This window comes from Schistocerca nitens, chromosome 2 (genome assembly GCF_023898315.1).
Source record: "Schistocerca nitens isolate TAMUIC-IGC-003100 chromosome 2, iqSchNite1.1, whole genome shotgun sequence".
NCBI classification, from domain to species: Eukaryota; Metazoa; Arthropoda; class Insecta; order Orthoptera; family Acrididae; genus Schistocerca; species Schistocerca nitens.
This window is the reverse complement of record NC_064615.1, coordinates 373,555,868-373,582,916: the sequence shown is the minus strand read 5'-3', so window position 1 is coordinate 373,582,916 and position 27,049 is coordinate 373,555,868. Positions and strand designations below refer to the sequence as shown.

The following is a 27,049-nucleotide window of genomic DNA, read 5'->3' as shown; positions in this document are numbered from 1 at the left end:
CGTTTTTAAATTTTCTAACCTACCTGCCCAATTAAGGGATCTGACATTCCACGCTCTGACCCGTAGAATGCCAGTTTTCTTTCTCCTGATATCAACTTCCTCGTACATCTACATATATACTCCGCTATCCACCAAGCGGTGTGTGGCGGAGGGCACAATTCGCGCCAAAGTCATATCCCCCCCCCCCCCTTCCCCTCCCCTGTTCCACTCGCCGATAACACAAGGGAAAAACGACTGTCTGAACGCCTCAGTACAAGCTCTTATTTCCCTTATCTTTGAGTAATGATCATTACACGATTTGAAAGTTGGTGGTAATAATATATGCTCTACATCCTCGGTGAAGATTGGATTTCGGAATTTAGTGAGCAGCCCCTTCTGTTTAGCGCGTCGTCTATCTGCAAGTGTGTCCCACTTCAAACTTTCGATGAGATTTGTAACGCTCTCGTGATGGCTAACTGTACCAGTCACGAATCTTGCCGTTCTTCTTTGGACCTTCTCAATTTCTTGAATTAGACCCAACTGGTAAGGGTCCCACACAGACAAACAATACTCTAAGACTGGACAAACTAACGTATTGTAAGCTATTTCCTTTGTTGAAGGACTGCATCGCTTCATGATTCTACCAATAAACCGCAATCTAGAGTTCGCCTTACCCGTTACTTGTGTAATCTGATCATTCCATTTGAGATCAATTCGTATACTCACACCCAGATACTTGACTGATGTTACCGCTTCCAAAGACAGATCATTTATTTTGTGCTCATACATTAATGGGGATTTTTGCCTTGTTATACACAGTAGGTTACACTTACTAATATTGAGAGATAACTGCCAGTCACTACACCACGCATTTATTTTCTGCAAATCCTCATTGATTTGTTCACAACTTTCGTGTGATACTACTTTCCTGTAGACTACAGCATCATCGGCAAACAGTCTAAGGCCGCTGTCAATACCATCAACCAGACCGTTTATGTATATCGTAAAAAGCAGAGGACCTATTACGCTGCCCTGGGGCACACCTGAAGTTACTCTTGTTTCTGTTGAAGTTACCCCATTCAGGATTACATACTGCTCCATGTCTGTTAGAAAACTTTCTATCCAACCGCATATGTCACTGGATAGACTGTAAGTGCACACTTTTTGTAGCAAGCGACAGTGCGGAACTGAGTCGAACGCCTTTCGAAACTCGAGAAATATGGCATCAATCTGGGAGCCAGTATCTAGAGCCTGTTGTATATCATGCACAAAGAGGGCCAGATGTGTCTCGCATGACCGCTGTTTCCTAAAACCGTGCTGGTTCCTGCAGATGAGCTTCTCAGAATCTAGAAAGGTCATTATGTCTGAACACAAATTATGTTCCATGATTCTACAACAAATCGATGTCCGTGAAATTGGCTGGTAATTATGTGCATCCGATTTTCTACCCTTTTCATAGATTGCTTTGACCTGAGCCTTCTTCCAGTCCCGTGGAACTTTCTGCCGCTCCAATGATCACTGATAGACGACAGATAAGAATGGTGCTATATTTGTAGCATAGTCAACATAAAATCTTACGGGGATACCGTCTGGGCCAGATGCCTTTCTGGCGTCTAAGGATCTTAACTGTTTTACAATCCCAGACACACTAAATACTATGTCAGCCATTCTTTCGTTTGTTTGATCATTGGAAGGGGGAATGGTGCTGCAGTTCTCTATCATAAACGAGTTTTTGAAAGCTAGGTTTAGAATTTTGGCCTTCTGTTTATCATCATCAGTTACATTACCCGTACTGTCAGCAAGAGAAGGTACTGAATTATTTGCAGCGTTCATAGATTTTATGTATGACCAAAATTTTTTGGGGTTATTTTTAGAATTTGCAGATAAAATATTCCTTTCAAATTCGTTAAAAAGAGTCTCTCATTGTCCTTGTGACAGCGGCTTTTATTTCGCATAATTTCTGTTTGTCAGCGGGGCAGTGACTATGTTTAAAATGACTGTGCAAAATTCTCTGCTTTCTCAGCAACTTCCTAATATGTTTGTTGCACCAAGGCGGATCCTTTCCCTCCCCTATACTTTTGCTAGGCAAATACTTCTCTAGTACATGGTGGACAATACCTTTAAATTCCGACCAAAGATGCTCAATATCTTTGTGTCCCACGGCGAATGCTTGGACCTGACTATGAAGATATTCATTAATGACACTTTTATTTGCTTTCCCAAACAAGAAAACTCTACGCTGGTTTTTTTTTTTTGGCTACTTCAACTGACATAGAGGCCACAACGACTTTATGATTACTAATACCTTCTTCTAGATTAACTTCCTCAAAAAGATCAAGTCTGTTTGTCGCCAAGATATCTAATATGTTCCCATCTCGAGTTGGTTTTCTAATCGATTGCTCAAGGTTGTATGTTGAGAGCGCTCCTAGAATAACTTCACACGAATCTTTGCTTCTGCCCCCTGTGATAAACGTGTAATTTTACTAGTCAATGGATGATAGATTAAACTCTCCACCTATAACTAATGGATAATTTGGATATTTACTTCCTATGTACTCAAGACTTTCCCTGAAACGTTCTGCGACGTTTATTGCGGTTACTGGTGGTCTATAAAAACATCCTAATACAAAGGTCAATCCTTGTCTGTTTGACAGCTTTATCCAAACTATTTCCCAGTCTGACGCAGTATCGAACTGTGTTTAAACAGCTTTTAACCGCAATGAACAAACCACCTCCCTTAGCATTAGTCCTATCCTTCATAAGCATTGTCCAATCAGAGTTCAAAATTTCACTGCTTTTTATGTCTGGTTTCAACCAGCTTTCGGTACCTTATACAATATTGGAATTGCTACTGTTTATTTCGGAGATTAACTCGGGGATCTTGCAACAGACACTTCACAATTTACTAACATGAGATTAAGCATATTTAAATTCTTTGGAATGACCTGTTTAGGCGAACTAACAATTTTTACAGTTGGCATATCCACATCAGTGTCATGAACTGGTAATTTTTCGGGCCAGCGGTTTGTTTCCCATGGGGAGGAACCTAATCTAAAAAAAACCCATGTGCACATCACAAGTACGGTGCTACCCATGTAGCTGCTTCCTGTGTGTAGAGCACCCCTGATCTATCAAGGGGCGTCCTACAACCTTCCACCCCATAGCGTAGGTCGAGGAAGCTACAACCATTTTTGTCACAGAGTCAACGTAGCCTCTGGTTTAGATTCTCCACTCGACTCCAAACCAGAGGACCCAGGTCCACCCTGGGTACAATGCTGCAGATCGTCAGCTTGGCTTCCACTCCTCGAGAGATGGAGGCCACCTTCACCAATTTAGCCAGCCATCGAAAGGACCCAAGGATTTCCTCAGAACCCCAACGACAGGCATTGTTGGTGCCAACATGCGCAACAATCTGTAGCTGGCTGCACCCCGCACGCTCGATAGCAGCCAAAGAGCCTCTTCCACATCCTGGACAAGGCCCTCCGGCAAGCACACTGAGTGAACGTTGGACTTCTTCCCCGCCCTAGCTGCTATGTTCCTGAGGGGCTCCATGACCCGCCTAACATTTGAGCTCCCAATAAGCCTAACTAACAAACCCCTACCCCCACGTGCCTGTCCGGACCTTGCTGCAGGAACAGCCACTATCCTGGCAGAAGGTGCAGTCTGATCCGGCTCAGCCTCCCCCCCCCCTCCAGCATCAGATAGCAAACTGAATCTATTAACAAAGTGCATGGGATTTGGCAGGAGCCTGCTTTCCCCATGCAGCCTTCGCCTTGAGGCTCGAGACCTCGACACAGTCTGCCACCCACACTAAGAAGAGAGTGGGCCAGCCGGCTCAGTCTTACCTGAGGTCGGCTCAGTGACAGAGAGCTGTGACATCCCCCCTTGCACATCTAGTACAGCAGAGGCTGCCCCAGGCACCCCATCCCCACCGCACGTCAAGGTGGCACTCTGGAGCTTGTTGACTGTGGCGAACAAAGCTTCCAGCTGCGTTTGGACTTTGGCCAACTCCTCCTGCATCCGCACACAACAGACACACTCCCTATTCATCTAGCTAATAACTGATTTACTATTAAAAAAACTTAAGGAAACCTACTGTCACACAAGGTTAACAGCTACACTCTAGTTGGCAGAAAGGACACTCAATAATGAAAATAAAAATTTATAGTAGAAGCGAGATCTGGTGCTTATTTTCCTGCTAGGGGCTATTTAGTGAATACTAAAGAACAGGACAGTGACCTACAGTAAACTGCTAGGGGCTCTCTAGCGAATATTATAAACGAATTAATAGTAGTCCTCGCCCGGAGATCCGAATGGGGGACTATTTTACCTCCGGAATATTTTACCCAAGAGGATGCCATCAACATTTAACCATACAGTAAAGTTGCATGCCCTCGGGAAAAATTACGGCTGTATTTTCCCCTTGCTTTCAGCCTTTCGTAGTACCAACACAGCAACGCCGTTTTGGTCAGTGTTACAAGACCAGATCTGTCAATCATCCAGACTGTTGCCTCTGCAACTACTGAAAAGGCTGGTGCCCCTCTTCAGGAACCACACATTTGTCTGGCCTCTCAACAGATACACTCCCCCCCCCCACCGGTTGTGGTTGCACCTACGGTACGGCTATCTGTATCGTTGAGGCATGCAAGCCTCCCCACCAACGGGGCAAGGTCTATGGTTCATGGGGGGCAGATTTCTCTATGAAGGGCGTAAAAAGAAGCATCCCTGGCACTGAGAAGCAACTGAAAGAATTTAAAACAAATTAACAAATTAGTCATCAGTTCCAAATGGAATCACAATTCAGTTTCAACAGAATATTCATAAGCATTAGTCTCCTACCTAGCTTGCCCTTATCATGAATCTCTCATCCAGCACAAAGTCACAAGTGGCTGGGCTAAAGGATAGGAGACTTATTTAAGAAGGTTAAAAGAACAGACTCGCAAAATTATTGCTTTGCTCCAGCATTTTTGGGAATATTTTAAATTCGGGTATAATCAGTTTCCTTGATATAGAAAATCTTCTGCCCACAAATCAGCATGGACTTGAATGTAAGACTGTTGCACTCTTGGTCCAAAAAAGAATGCATAAATTTTGACAGAAAAAAGTTAGTAGAAATTTGTGCATCTGTAAGAAATTGATGCTGGAAGCATACAACAACTTTCATCATCATATGTTAGCAACAGATCTAGCTCAGCACCAGAGAAAGTTCTGGTCCCACGTAAAATTGCTGATCAAAGGCGTTCCAATTTCAAACTGACCAGAATGGTATGGCAGTGGAGACAGCAAAGAGAAAGCTGAAGTTTTAAATTCTGCATTTCAATGATCATGCGAAACTTGATTTTCCCTTTTCTTGCACAATATCCTGTGAATCGCGGGTGAAGAGCAACAAGTGGATTACATTTTCCTACATTTCCAGAAAGCATTTGATGCAGCGCCCCACTGCAGACCAGTAATGATGGCCCGTGCATAAGGAATAGGTTCTTGTATACATAAATGGCTTGAAGACCCCTTAAGTCAAGTATGTGGCCCTGGACGGTGAATGTTCATCAGAGCAAATGCAGTGCCTGGAGTGACATGGAAGTGTGATCACTGCTGTTCTCTATATGCATAAACAATGTGACGGATGGGGTGAGTGTTTGATGATGACACTGTAGTGTATGACGAAGTGCCATCAGTGAGGGACTGTATGAGGATACAGGCTAATATAGACAGAATTTTTAGTTGGTATGGTGAATGGAGGCTACTCTAAATGTAGAAAAATGTAAGTTAAGGTAGATGAGTAGGAGAAACAATCCTATAAGGTTCAAATACAGTGTACACAGCACTGTGAGTGCAGCACACCTTTTTTAAGGTACTCTCAGATTCGGGCTATCAGTAGGCCTATTAAGAGAAGTAACCACAATTGAAAATCTTAGATCTCAAACAGGTGAAAATCAAAATGTAGTTAAAATAAAGTTATTGTCTTGAGTAATAGTAATCTGCCACACAAGCTGTTGTAGCTTTGATTATAACATTCTTTTATTTTATCTTTTTCACAGTTTCAGCTGTGTGGTCAGTTTCAAATGTATGGTATAACCTGTCAAACAGATTTATTTGGGTTAGAGCAAAAAATTACAGTGGCCAGACATTGTTAAAATGCCATTAGATGGCTGGACTTGAAAATAAACAACATGACACCAAGTATTTCTTCTAGCTGTGACACAATGTACTTCTTGCAGATAGAATTATTATTACATAATTTCATGAGAGAAATGCAAAGGTTGAAGTTAATATAGTGGGTGGCACCTAAAACAGGTCAGCTCAGTACAGAGTTATCAACAAACAATCAAATATGTGTAATTCAGGATCAATACAAAAATAGGAAAGTGGGCAATTTTACTATAAACAACACAATGGACACCTTATAGTTGCCACGATAGATACAAACTCGACACCCATAACAGTGGTACAAATTTATTTGCCTACTAGAGCTGCATGTAATGTACAGATAGAAAGAAAGGATAATGAGATAAAATAAATTATGCAGGTAGTTAAGAGGGAGGAAAATTTAATATGTGATTAGGCGCTGGAATTCATTATGGGAAAAGGAGGGGAACGAAAATTAGAACATAGATGGGAGGGAAGGAATGAAACAGCAAGCCGACTGGCAGAATTTTGCCCAGAGTGAAACATAATAATGGCTAACACTTCTTTTTAAGATTCAAAAGAGAAGGCTGCATACGTGGAAAAGACCTGAAGATTCTGGTACCGGTAGGTTTCTGATCGATTGTACAATGGATATTTACATACTTGGAAACCATACTCTAAACTGCAAAAATTTTAGAAGTATATTTGGATTCTAATTTATCAGTAATAACTTCTTCAGAACTTTTCATCACAAAATTTCTTGGTCACTCTGCTTACCCTGGGTATCGCTGTGCTATCTGCTCCAGCCATGTCCAGCTCTGTGGCGTTTTTATCAATCCAAATGGACCATGGATGTATGACAATCCTCTCTGAAGCACCGTTTCCACACACATACAAAATGGGTACAGTGTTTCATTGTTATCCGTTACAGATTTCCCACCGTTTCTCAGTAAACAGCTCGTAAAACCTATAAAAACGTAGAAACAATTAGATCGTGATATAAGTTCGCAAGCTTGCATGAACAGTATAATTTTGGTAAAATAATTTTAGGTATTTGGCCGCGTCGCTAGTTGACTGCCCTGAAGAGAACCGCTGCAAGTCCGTCGAAACGTCGGCTGTTTAGTTGCTTTAGTGTTCCGTAATGACGCGGTCAAATGCCCAAAATTATTTTCCTCGCAATTAAATCGTGGCTCCCTTGTGTTATGGTTACATCTCTTATAGGCTACAAGATCAGTAATTGGCTTGATAAAAACCTCAGATCATCCAACAATCACGTTAAAATTTGGGATTTTCAATTTGAATTATCATTGTTGCACCTGTCAACAAAATTAATTCATATGGGAAAAGTTTGCCGAAAGTGTATAAAAATTTGTAAAGCTTATATGTAGAAGTAATTCTATATCTTTCATGCTTTAAATGTACACGCACTTTTCAATTCTTTCAAAAGAGGATCGTTGATAGACATTTAGGAAAAACAAGGGGACAGAATCTCTCATTCATGCTTCCCTTTAAACACTGTAACAACTTTAACCGCCATAGACAGTTTACAAAACAGTGGAGCAGACGACTACGAAACGCCAATAAACAGTGCTGCCACTGGTGTTTGATTAAAAAAGCTTGTTCCGATTAGGGACATCAATCGAGCAGCAAAGAAGGGAGGAACAATTAGCACCAAATTAGTACCAACAAGAAACAGAGATAATACTGTATTTTACTCAACAACTAGGCGTAAATCCATAGATACCGCGTGAAAAGATGAGTAAAAATTAGTGTGGGAGTACAACAAAACCTATTTCACCGCTTCATTATCTGATGACGTGATAAGAGGATTGCATAATTCGTTCTTATCTGTTGCAAACGATAAAAACAGAGAATGAGCTGCTGTTGTACAGACGAAAGCCGCACAATGGCAAGTGACATACCGAAAGTAGAAAGCTTAATAAATGAAGCCGAGAAAGCTTTTACAGAAAAATTCAAAAGTAAGCCAGACGTGGTGGTATTTGCTCCCGGAAGAGTGAACTTAATTGGCGAACACACCGATTATAACGATGGTTTCGTTTTACCTATGGTGAGTGTTACAGTTTACCAAATTCTCACGTCATCAAACGTTAATAGCAATTTCTTTGAAATAATGAGCCAAAGACGTAGCGTGTTTAAGCGCGAACATTGAAAAATTGTGTGTTGTACTTTCGAGTGGAATACAAAGGAAAAAAAGGGTTACATCTGCTGTTTATTGGAGATTATAAATATGTGATTAGCTTGACACTTGGATAATTGTATTGTGTGTACAGACTTTTGAAATTAATAAAATGTGTTGGTGACAAAGCCGCTGCTACTAACGTTATCATCTGATAATTATAGAGTCATAAAAGGAGAAAGTGTTACAGGACAGAGATGTTATTTGCCACTGCGTATTGGTTAGTACCACGCGGAGTTTTTTCCTAATGAACTGACATAAATTTTAAGCAAATGGAGGAACCGGGTTGAAGCCCAGCGCAGCCCACTAATTTCAGCTAGTATAAACATGAGTGCTAGTGCGATAATTTCCACTAAGTCATCAGAAATAAAAGATCATCTGATTTTAATTGTGTTTCCAATACAGTACTGAAGATTTGTTCCCATATAATTAGTCCAGTCTTATCTGAAATATGTAATACATAACTAACTTGAGGCATTTTCCAGAGAGACAGGTATGTCATTTTCAAACCCTAATTTTGAAAGGTAATAGGCGAGATGTCAGTAACTGCCGACCAGCTGCGCTGTTGATAGCATTTTCCGAAATTTGTGAAAAAGTTATGTGTCTAGTACCTCACTTACCAACTATAAGATCGCCAGGTAATCACAGTTTGGCTTTCAGAAGAATTGTTCATCTGAGAACTCCGTTCACATGTTTTACAAGCGTTAAATAATAAAATAACGCCGTTCGGTACTTTCTGCAACCTATCTAAAGCATGTGACTGTGTACTCCTAGATAAATTGAAGTCTTGTGGGATTTACGGTATAGTCAACAATTAGATTAGATTCATTTTTCGTTCCATAGGCCCAAAAAAAAGAGATGATTCTCGTGGGTGTGGGACGTGTCAGAAAGTATAACATTAAACATTTGAATGTAATACTTACTACACTGATCATTTGTCAGGAGATTGTCGAAATAGTTGAATACAATGCAGTAAACCGGAACCGATAGTATTTACCCTACAGGATTAACACGCTGTCAGAATAAACTTTGTTATGCACTATTAATAAATTTATCATATGCAAAATACATCTTGACTGTTATGACCAAGTGCTGTCAAAACTGAAATCTAACAGATATTTTTACTGAAGCTGGCTATGGACTAGAAGGAGTCGCCTATCAAAAACTTTTTCAAACTCTGTTTAAACCGTGCCTTATCAGAAACCAAGTTTTTAGAGGTTGCTGGCAATTTATTGAAAATGTGTGTTCTTGAATATTGGACCTCTTTTTGGGCCAAGGTAAGTGGATTTAGGTCTTTATGTAGACTGTTCTTATTCCTCGTATTGATGCTATATATTGAGCTATTAGTTGGAAATAGAGATGTATTACATGCAACGAATCTCATTAAGGAATATATACACAGAGAATCAATGGTTAGAATACAAAGCTCCTTGAACAGGTCTCTACATGATGCTCATGAATTTACACCACAAATGATCCTTATCACACTTTTTTGCACCCCAAAAACTTTTGCTCAATTTGATAAATGAGCACATATGACATAGTAGAATGAAAGGAAGGAAAGTATGCAAGGTTTTTTTATATTTATAACTCCTACATCTGACATCATTCTCACTGCAAATGCAGACTTCTTGAGGCACTTAAGCAATTCTGTGGTATGCCCCTCCCAACTGAATTTATTATTGAGGTGTAATCCCAGAGATTTAACACTGTCAACCTCTTCAATCTGCATGTCTTCATATGTTTTACATATGCCGGAAGGTGAATATAATTCTTGATTTTTGAAATCTCTTACAAGTTCTGAACTGCATCTAGTGGGTCTTCTCAAAGTTTAATGACAGTGAATTAGCTTGAAACCACTCATTTATGTCAGTGAAAATTTGATTAGCAGTTATTTCTATGTCTGTACTGGACTTGCTACTTATTGCAATGTTTGTATCATATGCACACAAAAAAAAAAACACCTTTGCATCTGTCAATGTAACAGATGAGAGGTCATTAATGTGCACAAGAAAAAGCAATTTGACCCAAGATGGAACCTTGAGGAACACCACATGTAATTAATTCCCTGTCAGATGAAGACTGGACCGCGTACTGCACAAGTAGGCTATATCACAACGACACCCTTTGTTTCCTGTTGGATAGATAAGACTCAAACTATTTTGCAGCACTGCAGGTGACACCATAATATTCTAATTTACTTAAGAGAATGGTTTGGTTCACACAGTCAAAAAGGTTTTTGACAAGTCACATAAAATGCCAGTAACCTCTAATTTATTATCTAATGAAATAAGTACATTCTCACCGTAAGTGTAAATAGCTTTCACAATATCAGAACCCTTAAGAAATCCAAACTGTGACTTGGACAGTATATTATTTGCAATCAGATGCCTAATGAGACACTTGAACACAACCTTTTCAGATATTTTTGGGAAAGCCAACAAAAGTGTGATTGTTTGATAGTTTGATGGTATCTCTTTATCCCCCTTCTTGTAAAGAGATTTAACTTCAGCATATTTTAGCCAGTCTGGAAATGTTCTGCTGATAAGAGATTTATTACACAAATAATTTAGGATAGAACTCAACTCACATGAGCACTCTTTGATTAACTTCGTTGATATGGATTTTATGATGGATGCTACTTCTTTGGGAGACGTGAGTGTCACTTCCATTTTACTGAAATTATTTTGAAACACTGGTCTCAGACACTCCATTGCACTGTTCACCGAACCTGATAACCGCAAGCTGTCAGTAACAGAAATGAAGTACTTGTTTAAGAGGTTTGCAACACTACATGTACTTGTTACCAAAGACTCATTTATTTTTAGAGCTATCCATTCCTCTTCCTTTTTGGCCCCACTTGTATGTCTTCACTATATCCCATACAGCTTTTATTTTGTCTGATGTAATTATCTTTTCCTCATAATAAAGCTGCTTCGATTTCTGGATTACTTGCTTCAATGTTTTGCTGTATTCTTTGTAATGCATTACAATTCTAACATCAGAGCTGTTCCTAGATGGTAGATACAGTCTCCTTTTTGTCCCACGTGATTTCTTTATTCCTTGTGTAATGGATGGTTTATTTTTTGACTTCTGTGTGATTTGAGTTACCTTTTGGGGAAAACAATTTTCAAAAGTGGAGGTAAATTTATTAATCAATGCTTTGTATTTTCCATTTGAGTCAGAAGTATTGTAAACATCTATCCAGTTCATGTCTTTGAGCAATTTCCTGAATTTCTCAATTTTTGACCTCTTTATTGCCCTCTTGTACTCAGATTTAATAGATTTTTTATCCTGACAAGTTGCAACATTTAACACAAGATGCTGCATGTCATGATTAGCTGGTCCATTTACTATTGGTTTTCTGATATGACTTTATTCCCTACATTTGACTACAAAGATATTATCAATAGCAATCTCAAAGCATTTACATATCCTTCTAAATTTGGTGCTACAGAAGAATGCTGAAGATTAGATGGGTAGATCACGTAACTAATGAGGAGGTACTGAATAGAATAGGGGAGAAGAGGAGTTTGTGGCACAACTAAACAAGAAGAATGGACCGGTTGGTACGGCATGTTCTGAGGCATCAAGGGATCACAAATTTAGCATTGGAGGGCAGTGTGGAGGGTAAAAATCATATAGGGAGACCAAGAGATGAGTACATTAAGCAGACTCAGAAGGATGTAGGTTGCAGTAAATACTGGGAGATGAAGAAGCTTGCACAGGATAGAGTAGCATGGAAAGCTGCATCAAACCAGTCTCAGGACTGAAGACCACTACAACAACAGTAGCAAAGTTCACAGTAGGAACTAAATTGAATGATAGAGTTACTGACTGCAATAATTGTTCACTGACAGAGCTTTTCAATAAAACCACATTAAAAGCACCAGCAACCACTATTTCCTTTTTTTTTTAGCATGAGATGGGACAGCAGAGCTTCCAGATTTTTAATGAAGATGTTAAAATTTCTTGAAGGTGATCTGTATGTACCTGCACTTATAAAGGACTTATTAGGAAATACTACTTCTGTTGCACAAGCTTCTGAGTGCTGCTCTGAGCAAATATTAATTTTGCTCAGAGAATAAATTTACTAATGCCATATCTAAGGAAAACAATGTGGAAAGTTTTACTTAGTAATTCAACCAAAAAAAAAAAAAAAAAAATGTTCAAATGGCTCTGAGCACTATGAGACTTAACATCTGAGGTCATCAGTCCCCTAGAACTTAGAACTACTTAAACCTAACTAACCTAACAACATCACACACATCCATGCCCGAGGCAGGATTAGAACCTGCGACCGTAGCAGTCGCGCGGTTGCAGACTGAGGCGCCTAGAACAGTTCAGCCACCATGGCCAGCCAACCAATATAGCACAGGGATGTAATTTTGACTAGGTAGAAATCAAGTATAGGGTTCCCTAAGGCCCAGTCTTAAGTCTACCACACCACTGATCCTCGTACATGAAATGGTCTTCTAACTAATATACAACAAGCAGAATTAGTTCTTTTTGCAGATTACACTAGTATTGTAATCAATCCAAGCAGGCATAAAGAAACAGAAAAAATCCGAAATGATGCTCTTAAAATCATCACTGATTTTAAAAAGACATAACATATTCAGTTTTGCACATCTAGGGGTATTACACCAGTGATAAGTGTAACACATGGTGATGAAGTAATAAATAACATGAAAATTTCAAAATTCTTAAGTGTTCATATTGATGAGAATTTATGCTGGAAAAAGTACATTATGGAACTCCTAAAACAACTTAGTTCAGCCCCATTTGCACTTATTATTGCAAATTTTGGGGAGAGACAAATCAGTAAGTTGACATATTTTGCATATTTTCATTCAATAACGTCATATAGAATAATGTTCTGGCATAACTCGTCTGTAAGAAAGAAGGACCTCATTGCTTAGAAACATGCTATAATAACAATAATGTGTCATGCTCACCCATGATCATCTTGTAGATATCTGTTTAAGGAGTTGGGCATTCTGACTACTGCCTCACAGTATATTTATTCCCTCATGAAGTTTCTTGGAAATAATCCACGGCTCTTTGAAAGGAACAATGATGTACATAATTACAATACCAACAGGAAAAACGGTATTCATCACTCCACATTAAGGTTGTCTTTAGCACAAAAAGCATGCACAGTGCTACAACTAAAGCTTCTGATCAGTTGCCCAGTGATATAAAATGTCTGACAGGCAGCAAAGTAAAATTTGAGAACAAACTGCAAAAGTTTCACCTTAACAGCTCCGTCTACACTGTAGAAAAATTTCTGTTATTGTAATGTGTAAAAGGTGTTGGCTAGGAATTACTAACTCGCGTCTGTATATTTTTTATAAAAAAAATGCCGGATAAATGTTCAGCATGTAGTCTCTTATAAAAATTAATTCACTAACTAAATGTAAAATGACTCATTCCACACCATTATGATGTATCATGCAAAATAATTTGTGGATGAATCTGACTACCTGACATTGATTACTTCTGTTTCTGATGCCTCTGACTTCTTTCATAATCTTAAAACTATCCATGGAATATGATTCGTGTAGTGTGAAGCCTATAATGGAGAAACTTCAACACTTAAAAATTTATGATTGGCTCCCTGCAAATGGACTTACCACTGAACTTCCATGACATATGCAAACTGTACCTGTGCAGTAGGCACCACATCATTAGAAATAAGATTTGGTACATAGAACATCTGCAACTGAGATGCATGATTATTAATTCAGATATCTGCTTGAGTTGTAGTACTGAGGTGGATCTCTCTAAATTAATTATCATTAGAAATAAGATGTGAGGGCACATCAATAAATGAAACAGAATATTTTAAATTGTGTGTTTATATGCGTAAGAACCTGTACTGGAAGGCTCATGTTGCAGATCATAAACTTGTAAGCCCTGTAACTTTTCTGTAATGGATATGTCAGATTTTGTAGATGAAAATGTGGAAAAGTTTACTTGCTCTTTCTATTCTCACTCACTAATATGATGTAGGAAACAAGACATTTAAAGTAGTAAATGAGTTTTGCTATGTGAGCAGCAATATAACTGATGCTGGCCGAAGTGGAGAGGATGTAAAATGTAGACTGGAAATACCAAGAAAAGTATTTCGGAAGAAGAGATGTTTGTTAACATCGAATATATATTTAAGTGTTATGGTAGGAAGTCTTTTTTTCAAAATATTTGTATGCAGTGTAGCACAGTATGGAAGTGAAATATGGATGATAAATGGTTCAGACAAGATGCTTTTGAAATTTTGATGCTACAGAAAAATGCTGAAGGTTAGATGGGTAGATCATGCAACTAATGGGGAGGTACTGTATAGAACTGGGGAGGAAAAAAAATTGTCACACAACCGGACTTGAAGAAGGGATCAGTTGATAGCACACATTTTCAGACATCAAGTTATTGCCAATTTAGTATTGGAGGGAAGTGTGGGTGGTAAAAATTGTAGAGGGAGACCAAGAGATGGAATAAAGGAAATAGATTCAGAAGGATGTAGGTTGCAGTAGTTACTCGGAGATGAAGAGGCTTAACAGGATAGAGTAGCATGGAGGGCTGCACAAAACCAGTCTTCAAACTGAGTACTACAACAGCAATAATACAACCTCATAATTGAGGACAAATATATTTGTTGGACAGAAACACAATGTCAGTATGCCCTACTATCTAGAACACACTATAGAGTGGAGAGAATGTATCATCCTTATTAAGATGATATGTTGTGTCCACTCTAGAACCTCTTAAGGCAGTAGGTAACACCGACATCCTCACTTTACATTTCCTCCCGTATCTAATCTCATAACAATAAATAACAGTTCCTAAGCAACAGTAACAACCATAAATATAGGGTATAGAAGAACAAATGACTTGCAGCATCCATAACTTAGCCTTAGTGGTGCTCAGAAAAAAGTGAGAGGGAAACATTTCACGTGGAAAAAATATATCTAAAAACAAAGATGCTGTAACTTACCAAACGAAAGTGTTGGTATGTTGATAGGAGACAATAAAAAACACACACATGTGGGAAAAAAGGACAGGTATACACTCGCACACACACACATATCCATCCGCACATATACAGACACAGGCAGACATATGTAAAATGCATTTGCATTTACATATGTCTGCCTGTGTCTGTATATGTGCGGATGGATATGTGTGTGTGTGCGGGTGTATACCTGACTTTTTTTCCCCTAAGGTAAGTCTTTCCACTCCCGGGATTGGAATGACTCCTTACCCTCTCCCTTAAAACCCACATCCTTTCGTCTTTCCCTCTTTCCTGATGAAGCAACCTTGGGTTGCGAAAGCTTGAAATTTGTTTGTGTGTTTTGTATTGTCTCCTATCAACATACCAACGCTTTCATTTGGTAAGTTACAGCATCTTTGTTTTTTTATAGAAACATTCCACGTGGGAAAAATATATCTAAAAACAAAGAAGCTGTAACTTACCAAATGAAAGTGTTGGTATGTTGATAGAGACAATAAAAACTAAAAAACACACAAACACACACACAAATTTCAAGCTTTCGCAACCCAAGGTTGCTTCATCAGGAAAGAGGGAAGGAGAGGGAAAGACAAAAGGATGTTGGTTTTAAGGGAGAGGGTAAGGAGTCATTCCAATTCTCTTTCCGCTCCCGGGATTGGAATGACTCCGTACGTTGATAGAAACAATAACAAACACACACAAAAATTTCAAGCTTTCGCAACCCACATATGTAAAGGCCTTTACGTATGTCTGCTTGTGTCTGTATATGTGCAGATGGATATGTGTGTGTGTGCGAGTGTATACCTGTCCCTTTTTCCCCCCAAGGTAAGTCTTTCTGCTCCCGGGATTGGAATGACTCCTTACCCTCTCCCTTAAAACCCACATCCTTTCGTCTTCCCCTCTCCTTCCCTCTTTCCTGATGAAGCAACCGTGGGTTGCGAAAGCTTGAAATTTGTGTGTGTGTTTGTTATTGTCTCTATCAACGTACCAATGCTTTCGTTTGGTAAGTTACAGAATTTTGCAAAAACAGACATAATGTATTACAGGATAACAGCAATCAGTGATTTTATAATGTTACTTAAAATCCGTCTTGATTGCCAATTTTTTATTCATATTTGCAATCAAGAGGTATTTTAAGTAACAAAGTTACAGAATCTTTGTTTATGTGTGTGTGTGTGTGTGTGCGTGTGTGTGGGCGCGCGCGCGTATGCACACAAGCTTTTAGAGAGAGGTTGGGGGGGAGGTGAAGGGAGATTGTTCCCATAGTTACGTGTAAATCACAGTGTTAAAGAAGTTCAGGCATGTAAATGGTGAACATGTTCCCATATTTTTCACTGAGAGAATGCATTATAATAGGAAAACTGGCTTGTTTCGCAGCATAATTAATACATCCATCTTTAAGCATTTGCATCCAGTTAATGTCGTCATGAGTAATGTATAATTGGTTTTATAAAGTATGATTGACATGTTAAGAAACATACCTACATATATTATGGTACTACACGTAATTAAAGTGCAGATAATTATCATGATTTCTACACATGGTCAATAGTTAAATGTGGAATTGCACATTGTGAAATTACTACGTTTCACATAATAAAAGAATAGAAGGCCTGCACAAAAATTTCCCAGTGTGGTTAATAGTAAAATATGAACTGAACAATGTGTAGTTCCTTGCATGTTCATTATATTCATAAGACAACATACCAGAGGGGACAAAAAAACATGGGAAGAAGATACAAAGAAACAGTATTATGAATTATTTAGTAAATCAGGTTTACTTTTGGAGAGTTTTCAAATTCATTAAGTGTGTGAAAAGCTTTCTCTTTCAGCCATATTTGGGTTTTATGTTCAAAGATATTAAAAGAGGCTGCACATGACTATGCAGGTAATGTGCTGAAAAGCTTTATTCCTATATATTTGTAGCAGCCGTGTGTTTTTTTGAGTTGAGTTGTAAGTATGTCTACCTTTAGAGATTATAGAATGCAGCAATCAGTTGTCCTTTTTTTAGATTTTATTATGCAAATCCAGGTTTCGGCTAGTGGCTAGCCATTCTCAATGCTAAAAATACAAGAAGTACATAGTCAGGTGATATAATAAAAAGTTACAACTAGTGGCAGAACTTATATGGCTTGTATATTACGTACCACTATTTTCTATTCTTGATGCATGTAAGTCCCTGTTGCTTGGGTGTCAGTCACATTTCTTCGAATACTACTGTATAAAGAAGGTACACTGTGTGGAGAACACATCGGTTGGTTATATGGTGCCCTCTATATGAACTATGTATATAATATTAAAGGGAAGAAAAAAAAAACTTCAAATTTGCATGGGCATTACATAAAATAAAACATAAGTAAAATTCTTTACATTGATGTTCAACTTATTTCCTGTTTGGCAGTAAATATAGAAATGTATATATAAGAAATTTCCAGGTTCACTCCTTGTGAATCAGTTGTTTTATTCTTTAAACACCTAAGTAACATCAGATGGGTAAAACTTTTTTTAAAAATTTATTTATAAGACATAAGAAGGCACATGCTATATACAACTATTAGAGTTGATCTGATTTGAATGTTTTTATCTTTGTATTAATTTTTTCTTATTATATTGTTGCAGAAAAAACTGATCAGTGCACAGTCACTGTGGTGTAATGGTTATGATACTAGACTGTTGCATCATAGGTCGTGAGTTCAAAACTCACCCGAACTGTAAACTTTTTATCTCTATATGCGGTTCGAGTACATTCTAGAAGTATCCACAAATGTCAAGAATCATTGTACTGGAATGCTCTGTAACTGTATATATACCGCATGTGTTCTGGCTGGAAGCAGTTCGCTCCATGCTCTTGTATATGCAAGTGCTGAATAAATCTTCGTTAAGTGAAGTTAGTGTTTGTCATTCATCTAATTACACTTTCTATGTGACATTATTCTAGTGGAGGTGCCGGGTATTGGGAATTGGCTGAAGGTGTATGAGCATGTAGTCAAATTTAACAAATGCGATTGACCACCTCGGACAATTTCCAACATCTGCTTGTGGCAGTAGATGGATTATTGTTTGCACTGATTATCTGACATGCTACGCCATTACAAAAGATGTGAAAACAGCAGAAGCACTTGAGGTAGCCAAATTCACCGTGGAAGATTTTATATTAAAACACGGTGACCCAAGGTCATTAATTACGGATTGAGGGAAGGCTTTTGAATGGAATCATGTGACAGAGATAAACCGTCGGTGCAACATTACTCATCACATGACGAGTGCCTACCATCCGCAAACTTACGGGCTTACTGAATGCCTTAATAAGAGCTTGGCTGACAAGCTGTCAATGTTCCTCAATGTTGAGCAGAGCTACTGGGATGAGGTGCTACCTTTCATGATGATTGCCTACAACGTCACCAAACAAGACACCACAGGATTTACGCCATTTTTCCTGGTGAGGCGACTACGACGATGGACACTGTGTTTCTGTTACATCCTGATGACGTGGACGACTACTGCATAGGCTACGTGTTAACCAGAGCTAAGGAGGCTCGGCAGTTAGCTTGACTCCGCATGCTGCAGGCTCAAGAAAACGACCACCGAGGGTATGACGTGAGCCACCACCCTGCTGTCTGCCAGCCCGGTGAACTCGTTTGGATCTTCACTCCCGTTCGGAATGTTGGTCTCTCTGAGATGCTCCTCAGGCACTACTTTGGACCTTATAAGGTTGTAAGACAGTTGTCTGATGTTACTTATGAAGTTGAAGATTTCAACCCCGACACAAGACAACGAAAGATCAGAGATAGGGTCCATGTCCTTCGAATGAAGCCCTATAAGGATCCTGCAACCCAGGGTAAATTCAAAGCTCCAGCAACAGGCAACAAGCAACAAGCGGAAAGGTGACGAAGAGCGTAGCGGCAAAGGAAGTTCTAAGAAGATCACCGCCAGGGCGAACATCAGTTATCGGCAGTCGGACAATTGACTCGGTCCTGGACTTAGGAGGACGTAACACTGAGACACTGTTCTCTTAAGGAGGGAGCAATGTCACAGAAGAAGCTGAGTAGCGCAATCACCATGGTGTAGTGGTTATTACACTACACGGTTGCATGGAGGGCGGTGAGTTCAAAACTCACCTGAACTGTAAAATTTTAATTTCTATATCCAGTTCGAGTATATTCTACAAGTATCCACAAATGTCAAGATTCATTGCACTGGAATGTTCTGTAATTGTATATATACCGTATGTGTTCTGGCTGGAGGCAGTACGCTCCGTGCTCTTGTATGTGCAAGTGCTGAATAGACCTTCGTTAAGTGAAGTTAGTATTTGTCATTCATTTAATTACACCTTCTTCTGTGTGACAATATAAACATCATGGCAGGTATGTTGTCCCTCTTATTTACTAAATAGTTCATAGATGACACCAAATGTCAGCCAGATGGATGGCTAATGTAACTTGGCATTCTGTTACAGATGTAGAGGGTACTAGTCTTTTTGTCACTTTAAACTGATTTTACTTATAAATACAATAAAACGAATACAGTGAATTGCTGTTATTAACAATGTACAAGCATCTGAGCTAACATACCATGGAGAAAGTTCAGTGAGGTCAATGTTATAACCATCATACTCGTACATAAGGCACATTGCAAAAGTGAATAACTATCCACATGACTTTGTAGGTACTATATATAAGAACATAGCTAATAAATACAAAAATAGGATGACGCTTTACAATAATATGGCTTCTAAAGAAAATACTAAGTTTGTTAGTTTACCTTACTATGGAAAAATGAGTACAAGGATTGCAACTATCTTTAGAAAGTACTATGTGATAGTGTCTTTTGGAACCAAAAATAACTTGGGATGTATTCTGAAACACTCTGTAGGTGCAAAGAACGTATTTCGTGCTTCAAGAGTTGTTATGTTGGCCAAACAGGAAGGAGGCTGGAAATTAGGTTTAGGGAACATGTCGCGATGGGAAGAAAAGATACCATGGAGAAATCGAGTTTGGCTGCCCATTTACTTACAAAGAAATATAAAGTGCCAACTTTGATATCTGATGTGAGGTTGCTGCATAAATGCGAGAAGGGCAGGTTCCTTGACCACCTAGAAGAGCTGGAGATCTGCCATCACAAGAATGCCAACAGCAACCTGATTAATGATTAGGTTGTTATGAAAAATGTGCTGTCTGGGAATTGTTTGAAAACTTGTTGTTAGGAAACAGTGTAAGGTTTGACCCAGGGGAAACGAAGTAGCTCCTGCCGTCTTGCCAATATGTAGCAGCTATTAGCACAATACTGTACGAGTATGATGGTTATAACATTGACCCCACTGAACTTTCTCCATCGTATGTTAGGTCAGATGCATGTACATAGTTAATAACACAATTCAGTGTATTGATTTTACTGTATTTGTAAGTAAAATCGGTTTAAAGTGACAAAGAGACTAGTACCCTTTACATCTCTAACGGAATGCCAAGTTACACCAACTATCCATCTGGTTGACACTTGGCACCATCTATGAACTATTTAGTTAATAGGAGGAACAACATACTTGTCATGATGTTTATATAGAGAGAAAAAATAAAACAAAGATAAAAACATTTAAATCAGATCAACTCTAATAGTTGCATATAGCATGTGCCTTCTTATGTCTTATAAATAAATAAAAAAAAAAGATTTTACCCATTTGATGTTACTTAGGTGTTTAAAGAATAGAACAACTGACTCACAGGGAGTGAACCTGAAAATTTCTTATACATATTTCTATATTTACTGGCAAACATGAAATAAGTCGGACAACAACATAAAGAGTTTTACTTATGGTTTATTTTATGTAATTCCAATGCAAATTTGAAGTTTTTTTTTTACGCCCCTTAAGTATTATGTACATAGTTCATATAGAGAGCGCCATACAACCAACCGATGTGTACTCCACACAGCGTACCTTCTTTATACAGTAGTATTCGAAGAAATGTGACTGATGTCCAAACAACAGGGACTTACATGCATCAAGAATAGAAAATAGTGGTATGTAATATACAAGCCATATAAGTTATGCCATTAGTTGTAACTTTTTATTATATCACCTGACCAAGTACTTCTTGTATTTTTAGCATTGAGAATGGCTAACCACTAGCCGAAATCTGGATTTGCGTAATAAAATCTAAAAAAAGGATGACTGTTTGCTGCACTCTATAATTTATAAGCCACATAACAGTCGCTGAGTGCACCCACTTTCCAGATGGAAGGTAATCTGATGTCTACCTTTAATGCTCAACGAGTATTATAATTATAAATGGACTGCCTACGGTTCTATAATTCTTTGAAATAGGACCTCTGTGTTATGTGATTTTTGGTAATCCCAGAGATGCTCCTGATGGCTTTCTTCCACTAAATAAAAAATTTCCTGACCACTGGAGACTTACCCCACAGAAGAATGCCATAGCTCAGCTGGCAATGAAAGAAAGCATAATAGGAGTTAATCAGCAGTTTCTCAGAAACAGATATGCATAATTTATTCAGTAGATAGATTACTCGTGAAAGCTTTTGAGACATGTAGGCTATGTGACTCTCCCAAGTTAATTTTGTACCTAGGAGAGTGGCAGAAGTAGATTCCACATCAACACTGGATGAGCCAAAAGAAATATTTATAGTCTTTTCATAGTTAATAGCTATGTTGTCAGCTTCAAATAACATATTATATAATCTGAGGAAATCTTTACTTTGCACCTTCAGTTTATTTATGAAGGATGAAAGTTGTATCATCTGCATAAAGCACAAATTTGCATGGCGTATTGCTGAGCATACCATTTATAAATATTATAAACAGTAGTGGCCCAAGCACTGCTCCTTGGAAACACCTCTAACAACATTCAGAAACTGTGACTTTTCACCATTGTAGCTCACAATTTGTTTCATGATACTGAGACAGCATTTAATGAGGGAAAGTTGCAGGTCCATAATGCTGTAACACCATGGTTTCTCCAGTACTTGAATTCGATTCTATGGTTTGCAGAATAAAATGCATTGATGACATCGCTTTTGAATGCCCTTCCAGCATCAAATGCCTTGCTCAAGTCCAATAGTGTGGCTTCAGCAGATAGTTTGGATTCAAAAGAGGATTGTACAATAGAAACAACATTTTGAACAGCTTCAACTGTTGGTAACTGGGACATAAAACCAAGCTGAGATTTAGTCAGTATATTGTTTTTTCACAAATGTATGAAAATTTACTTTTGTATACAGTATTTAATTATTTTTGAGAAAGTGAAGTTGGATGATAATAATTATTAGTGCAGTATTTATTACCCATTTGTGTATAATGGAATGACTACTGTCTTTTTTAAATATTCTGTAAAAATATTAACAGACATCCAGTTTATATGTGTGCATAGAGGGATTGATATTAAGCCCATTCTTTTGTTAATCACAAAATTTGAGAAGCTATAAATATTTTCTGATCCGGAGCCACTTACTTTTGCTACTGACTTAATTACATCACATACTTCTACTTTTCTCCTATTACAAGTTGGCACAGTATCAGCAAAATTTTGCAAAAACTGTTTTATATAAGGAGATGATGAGTTAGGTTTTGGTGCAGGTGTAGGAATGTTTCCTTACCTTACTTATAAGCTAATTACCCAATGACAGAACAAGGAGTACCAGGCACGGCACAAAGACAATGTTCGCACATGGTCAAAGAACACATCTCTTACTGATTATGCAACTACAGACAATCGCGCAAAATAGTGTCAAAATTCATAAGTTCTGAACAGAGTCACTTGCTAGTGTGGTTGGCACTGGAAAATGGCGTAACGTGGTAGAAAAGGTGGATGCCAAGCAGAGCGGCAGTTTTGTCCCCACGTTTCACCAGCACTACGAAATTCTGACATGAGGCACGGAATTAATAATCTCCAGCTGAAGATGTGACACGAAACACCATTTACATGCACTGCTGTCTAGCAGGAGCAGAAAGGGTGCAGCACAGGTGTCTCTCAAAACTTCACAGTATGTATTGCCGTGTGGTGTATCCAAAGCGGTGCGAGCATGGAGCAAGAACATATGTTGACTCCATGAGGAGAAGAAGGAGCCTGGTGGAGGCTAGGTTGGCGGAAGTCTCACTATGGTCGAACAACTGTTCTCTACTGGTAACCGGCGACCATTGTGTGTAGGTGTCCAGTCACACAGCAGGAGTGACAGCTTGGGGTGGAAGTAACACCCAAAGGGAGAAACTTACAGCCTTAGCAGATGTCCGTTGAGAGTTAGGGGTGTACAGAACTGCTAAAACAGCTGTACGGTGAAAGGCCACCACACAGCCCCTCCCCCCCGGCCCCTTTCCCTCCCTCCCATGAGAGCGAGGTGGTGAGGGCAAAGGCTGGTACATGTGGATGTGGGTTGCATGTCTTGTACCTGCTCTAAGGGCATGGGCAACGCTGTCGACACTGTGGCTGCTGGCCATGCAGCGGTGGTGGGCGCCAGACTTCAGGGCACTGAGTTGAAGTGGGCAGTGCGGCCAGCTGTCAGTAGTGCTGGTCTGCTTCTTGAGAGCCAGCAGTGGTGTGGTACTGGCAGCTGATGCAAGCAATGAGTAAGCTGCTGGTATGCACGATGGAGGGAGCTGGGCTATGTCGCCATGAGCTTGTGTCCAGTGCTAGGGGGGCAGTGAGAATTTGTATCGAGGAGCGAGGCATGCCAGGGTAATCTATGCAGTGGTGTGTGCCGAGGTGGCTCAGTGGCTAATGCACTTACCCAGTAAGCAGGAGAGATGGGTTTGATTCCCAGCCTTGATACAAATTTTCACTTGCCACTTCAGACTATATACATAAAATCATATCTGTATGAGACCAGTAAAGTCTCTGAAATTGCATCATTTCATTTATAAGTACCTGCACCTGGTTTTCAGACTGTATCCCCCATTATGTGTGATGCTGAGGTGTTATTCAAGAACATGTGTAAGAGAGAATTTACTGGCTGGGAGGGGGGAATGAGAAATTGAATAGAGGAGGGAGGCATGCCAACGTAATCTGTGCAGTTGTGTGAACTGTTGTGCCAAGGAGACTTAGTGGCTAGTGCACCTGCCTAGCTAGCAGGAGACCCAGGTTCAATTCCCAGCCTTGCTACAAATTTTACATAAAATCATATCTGTATGAGACCAGTAAAGTCTCTGAAATTGTGTCATTTCATTTGATTTGCATTTGTTGCTGGACATAAAATGTACTTCCCATTTTCCTTTGTCTTAACAATAAGTATCTCTTTTCTGTATATCTTTTTTGGTTTATTATAAACAGGTTTAGAGTGAATTTCTAAGTAGAATTTTTCACAATAATATCATGTAGAAGAAGGTGTAATTAGATGAATGATGAACACTAACTTCACTTAACGAAGGTTTATTCAGTACTTGCACATGCAAGAGTGCGGAGAGAACTGCCTCCGGCCAGAACACACACGTTATATATACCGTTACAGAACATTGCAGTACAATGATTCTTGACATTTGTGGTACTTACAGAACGTACTCGAACCGAATATAGAAATTAAAATTTTACAGTTCAGGTGAGTTTTGAACTCAGCACCCTCCATTTAACATTCTAGTATCATAACCACTACACTACAGTGACTGCACTACTCAGTTGCTTCTGTGACATTGCTCTTTCCTTAAGAGAACAGCGTCTCAGTGTTACATCCTCCTAGTATGAGAACGAGTCATCAGTCCTGCATACTCCGACTCCCGATGACTGATGTTTGCCCTGGTGGTGATCTTAGAACTTCCCTTGTCGCTATGCTCTCCATCACCTTTCCGCTTGTTGCCTGTCACTAGAGCTTCAAATTTACCCTGGGTTGTAGGATCCTTATAGGGCTTCATGTGAAGCACGTGGACCGTATCTCTGATCTTCCGTCATCTTGTGTCGGGGTCAAAATCTTCAACTTCATAAGTAACATCAGACAACTGTCCTACAACCTTATAAGGTCCAAAGTAGTGCCTGAGGAGCTTCTCAGAGACACCAACCTTCCGAACAGGAGTGAAGATCCAGATGAGGTCACCAGGCTGGTAGACAACAGGGCGATGGCTCGCGTCATACCTTCGGCGATCGTTTTCTTGAGCCTGTAGTGTGCAGAGTCGAGCTAACTGACGAGCTTCCTCAGCCCTGGTTAGCATCTGGCTAATGTAGTCGTCATCAGGATGTAATAGAAACACAGTGTCCATCATCGTCGTCGCATCACGCCCATGCACCAGGAAAAATGGCGTAAATCCTGTGGTGTCTTTTTTGGTGACATTTTAGGCAAACGCCACGAAAGGTAGCACCTCATCTCAGTTGCTCTGCTTAACACTGATGAACATTGATAGCATGTCAGACAAGGTCTTATTAAGGTGTTCAGTAAGCCCGCTAGTTTGTGGATGGTAGGCAGTCGTCATGTGATGAGTAATGTTGCACCGACAGTTTATCTCTGTCACAAGATTTGATTGCAAAACTTTCCCTCGATCCATAGTTAACGACCTTGGGGCACTGTGTTTTAATACAATGTCTTCCACGTTGAATTTGGCTACCTCAAATGCTTTGGCTGTTTTCACGGCTTTTGTAATGACATAGCATGTCAGATAATCAGTGCAAACAATAATCCATCTGTTGCCACTAGCAGACATTGGATATCATCCGAGGAGGTCAATCCCAACACAATGGAAAGGCGTTTTGGCTGGTGGAATTGGTATGAGTTGGCCAGGTGGTTTCTGAGGAACTGCCTTTCTCCTCTGGCACTCTTGACAGTGTGACACATAGCGACAGACACTCCTAAATAAACCTGGCCTGAAAAATCTCTTTCGGATCCTATCATATGTCTTAGTAAACCCTAAATATCCAGCCTCAGGTGTGTCATGGAATTTCTGTAGAACATCTAAGTGCATGTGTTTAGGAATCACTGGTAGCCACCACTTTCCAAGTGGATCAAAGTTTTTCTTGCAAAGTAATCCATTAACTATCTTAAATTGTCCTTTCATGCCCTCTGACCGATTTAAGGCAAGCATAATTTGAGATACCTTGACGTGCTTCTTCTGCTCAGCAGAGAGATCTTGGAGTGCAGCAAGACAGTCACTATCTTCATCAGAGTCTTGATGGTCTTGCATAGGGTTTCTTGAGACACAATCGGCATCTTGGTGTTTTCTTCCACTTTTGTACACTATGGTAATGCCATACTCTTGAAGATGTAGTGCCCACCTGGAGAGTCGTCTTGTTGGATCCTTAAGACCTGTCAACCAACAAAGTGAATGATGGTCTGCAACAGCAGTGAATGGCCTTCCATAGAGATACTGTCGAAATTTCCACATGGCCTAGATCACAGCAAGACATTCTCTTTCTGTAGTTGAGTAGTTTCTCTAGGCTTTTGTAAGTGTCCTAAAAGCACAGGCTATAACCTTCTCTTTTCGATCTGAAATTTGCAGCAGAACAGCACCGATCCCATACCACTTGAATCTGTGTGTAGTTCTGTAGGTGCTCTCTCATCATACAGACCAAGTACAGGGTCAGTCGTCAGAGCTTTTCGCAGCACATCGAAAGAATCTTGTTGAGCAGCATCCCAGATAAATTTAGTATCGGCTTTTAACAACTCTTAGAGGCGCCTGGCTTTGATACAAAAGTCTTTGATAAAACAACAGTGATAAGAACATAATCCTAGGAAGCTTCTCACATCTCTAATACTTTTAAGAATAGGAAATTCCATTATAGATCTCATATTTTCTGGGTGTGGCCACTCACTTT

General features: G+C 39.4%; 2 protein-coding genes across 5 annotated transcripts in view; one reads left to right on the top strand and one right to left on the bottom strand.

The window, feature by feature from the left end:
• The window catches only part of LOC126236205 (uncharacterized), a 104,558-nt gene extending 96,872 nt beyond the window's left edge, over positions 1-7,686 (bottom strand). For both annotated transcript variants that reach the window (XM_049945318.1, XM_049945319.1), the window contains exons 1-2: positions 7,534-7,686; positions 6,883-7,072 (exon numbers count right to left, since the gene is read on the bottom strand). In XM_049945318.1, the coding sequence (XP_049801275.1) occupies positions 6,883-7,072; positions 7,534-7,570 (227 nt within the window). In that variant the 5' untranslated portion in view covers positions 7,571-7,686. The remainder of the gene's footprint in view (positions 1-6,882; positions 7,073-7,533) is intronic.
• Positions 7,687-7,904: 218 nt separating this feature from the next.
• The window catches only part of LOC126236204 (galactokinase-like), a 131,135-nt gene continuing 111,990 nt past the window's right edge, over positions 7,905-27,049 (top strand). Inside the window, exon 1 of one of the 3 annotated variants that reach the window (XM_049945316.1) lies at positions 7,905-8,173. In XM_049945316.1, coding sequence (XP_049801273.1) covers positions 7,979-8,173 — 195 coding nt within the window. In that variant the 5' untranslated portion in view covers positions 7,905-7,978. Of the gene's footprint in view, positions 8,174-9,458; positions 9,580-27,049 lie in introns of those variants that run through there. The other 2 variants (XM_049945314.1, XM_049945315.1) reach the window with 2 other exon arrangements.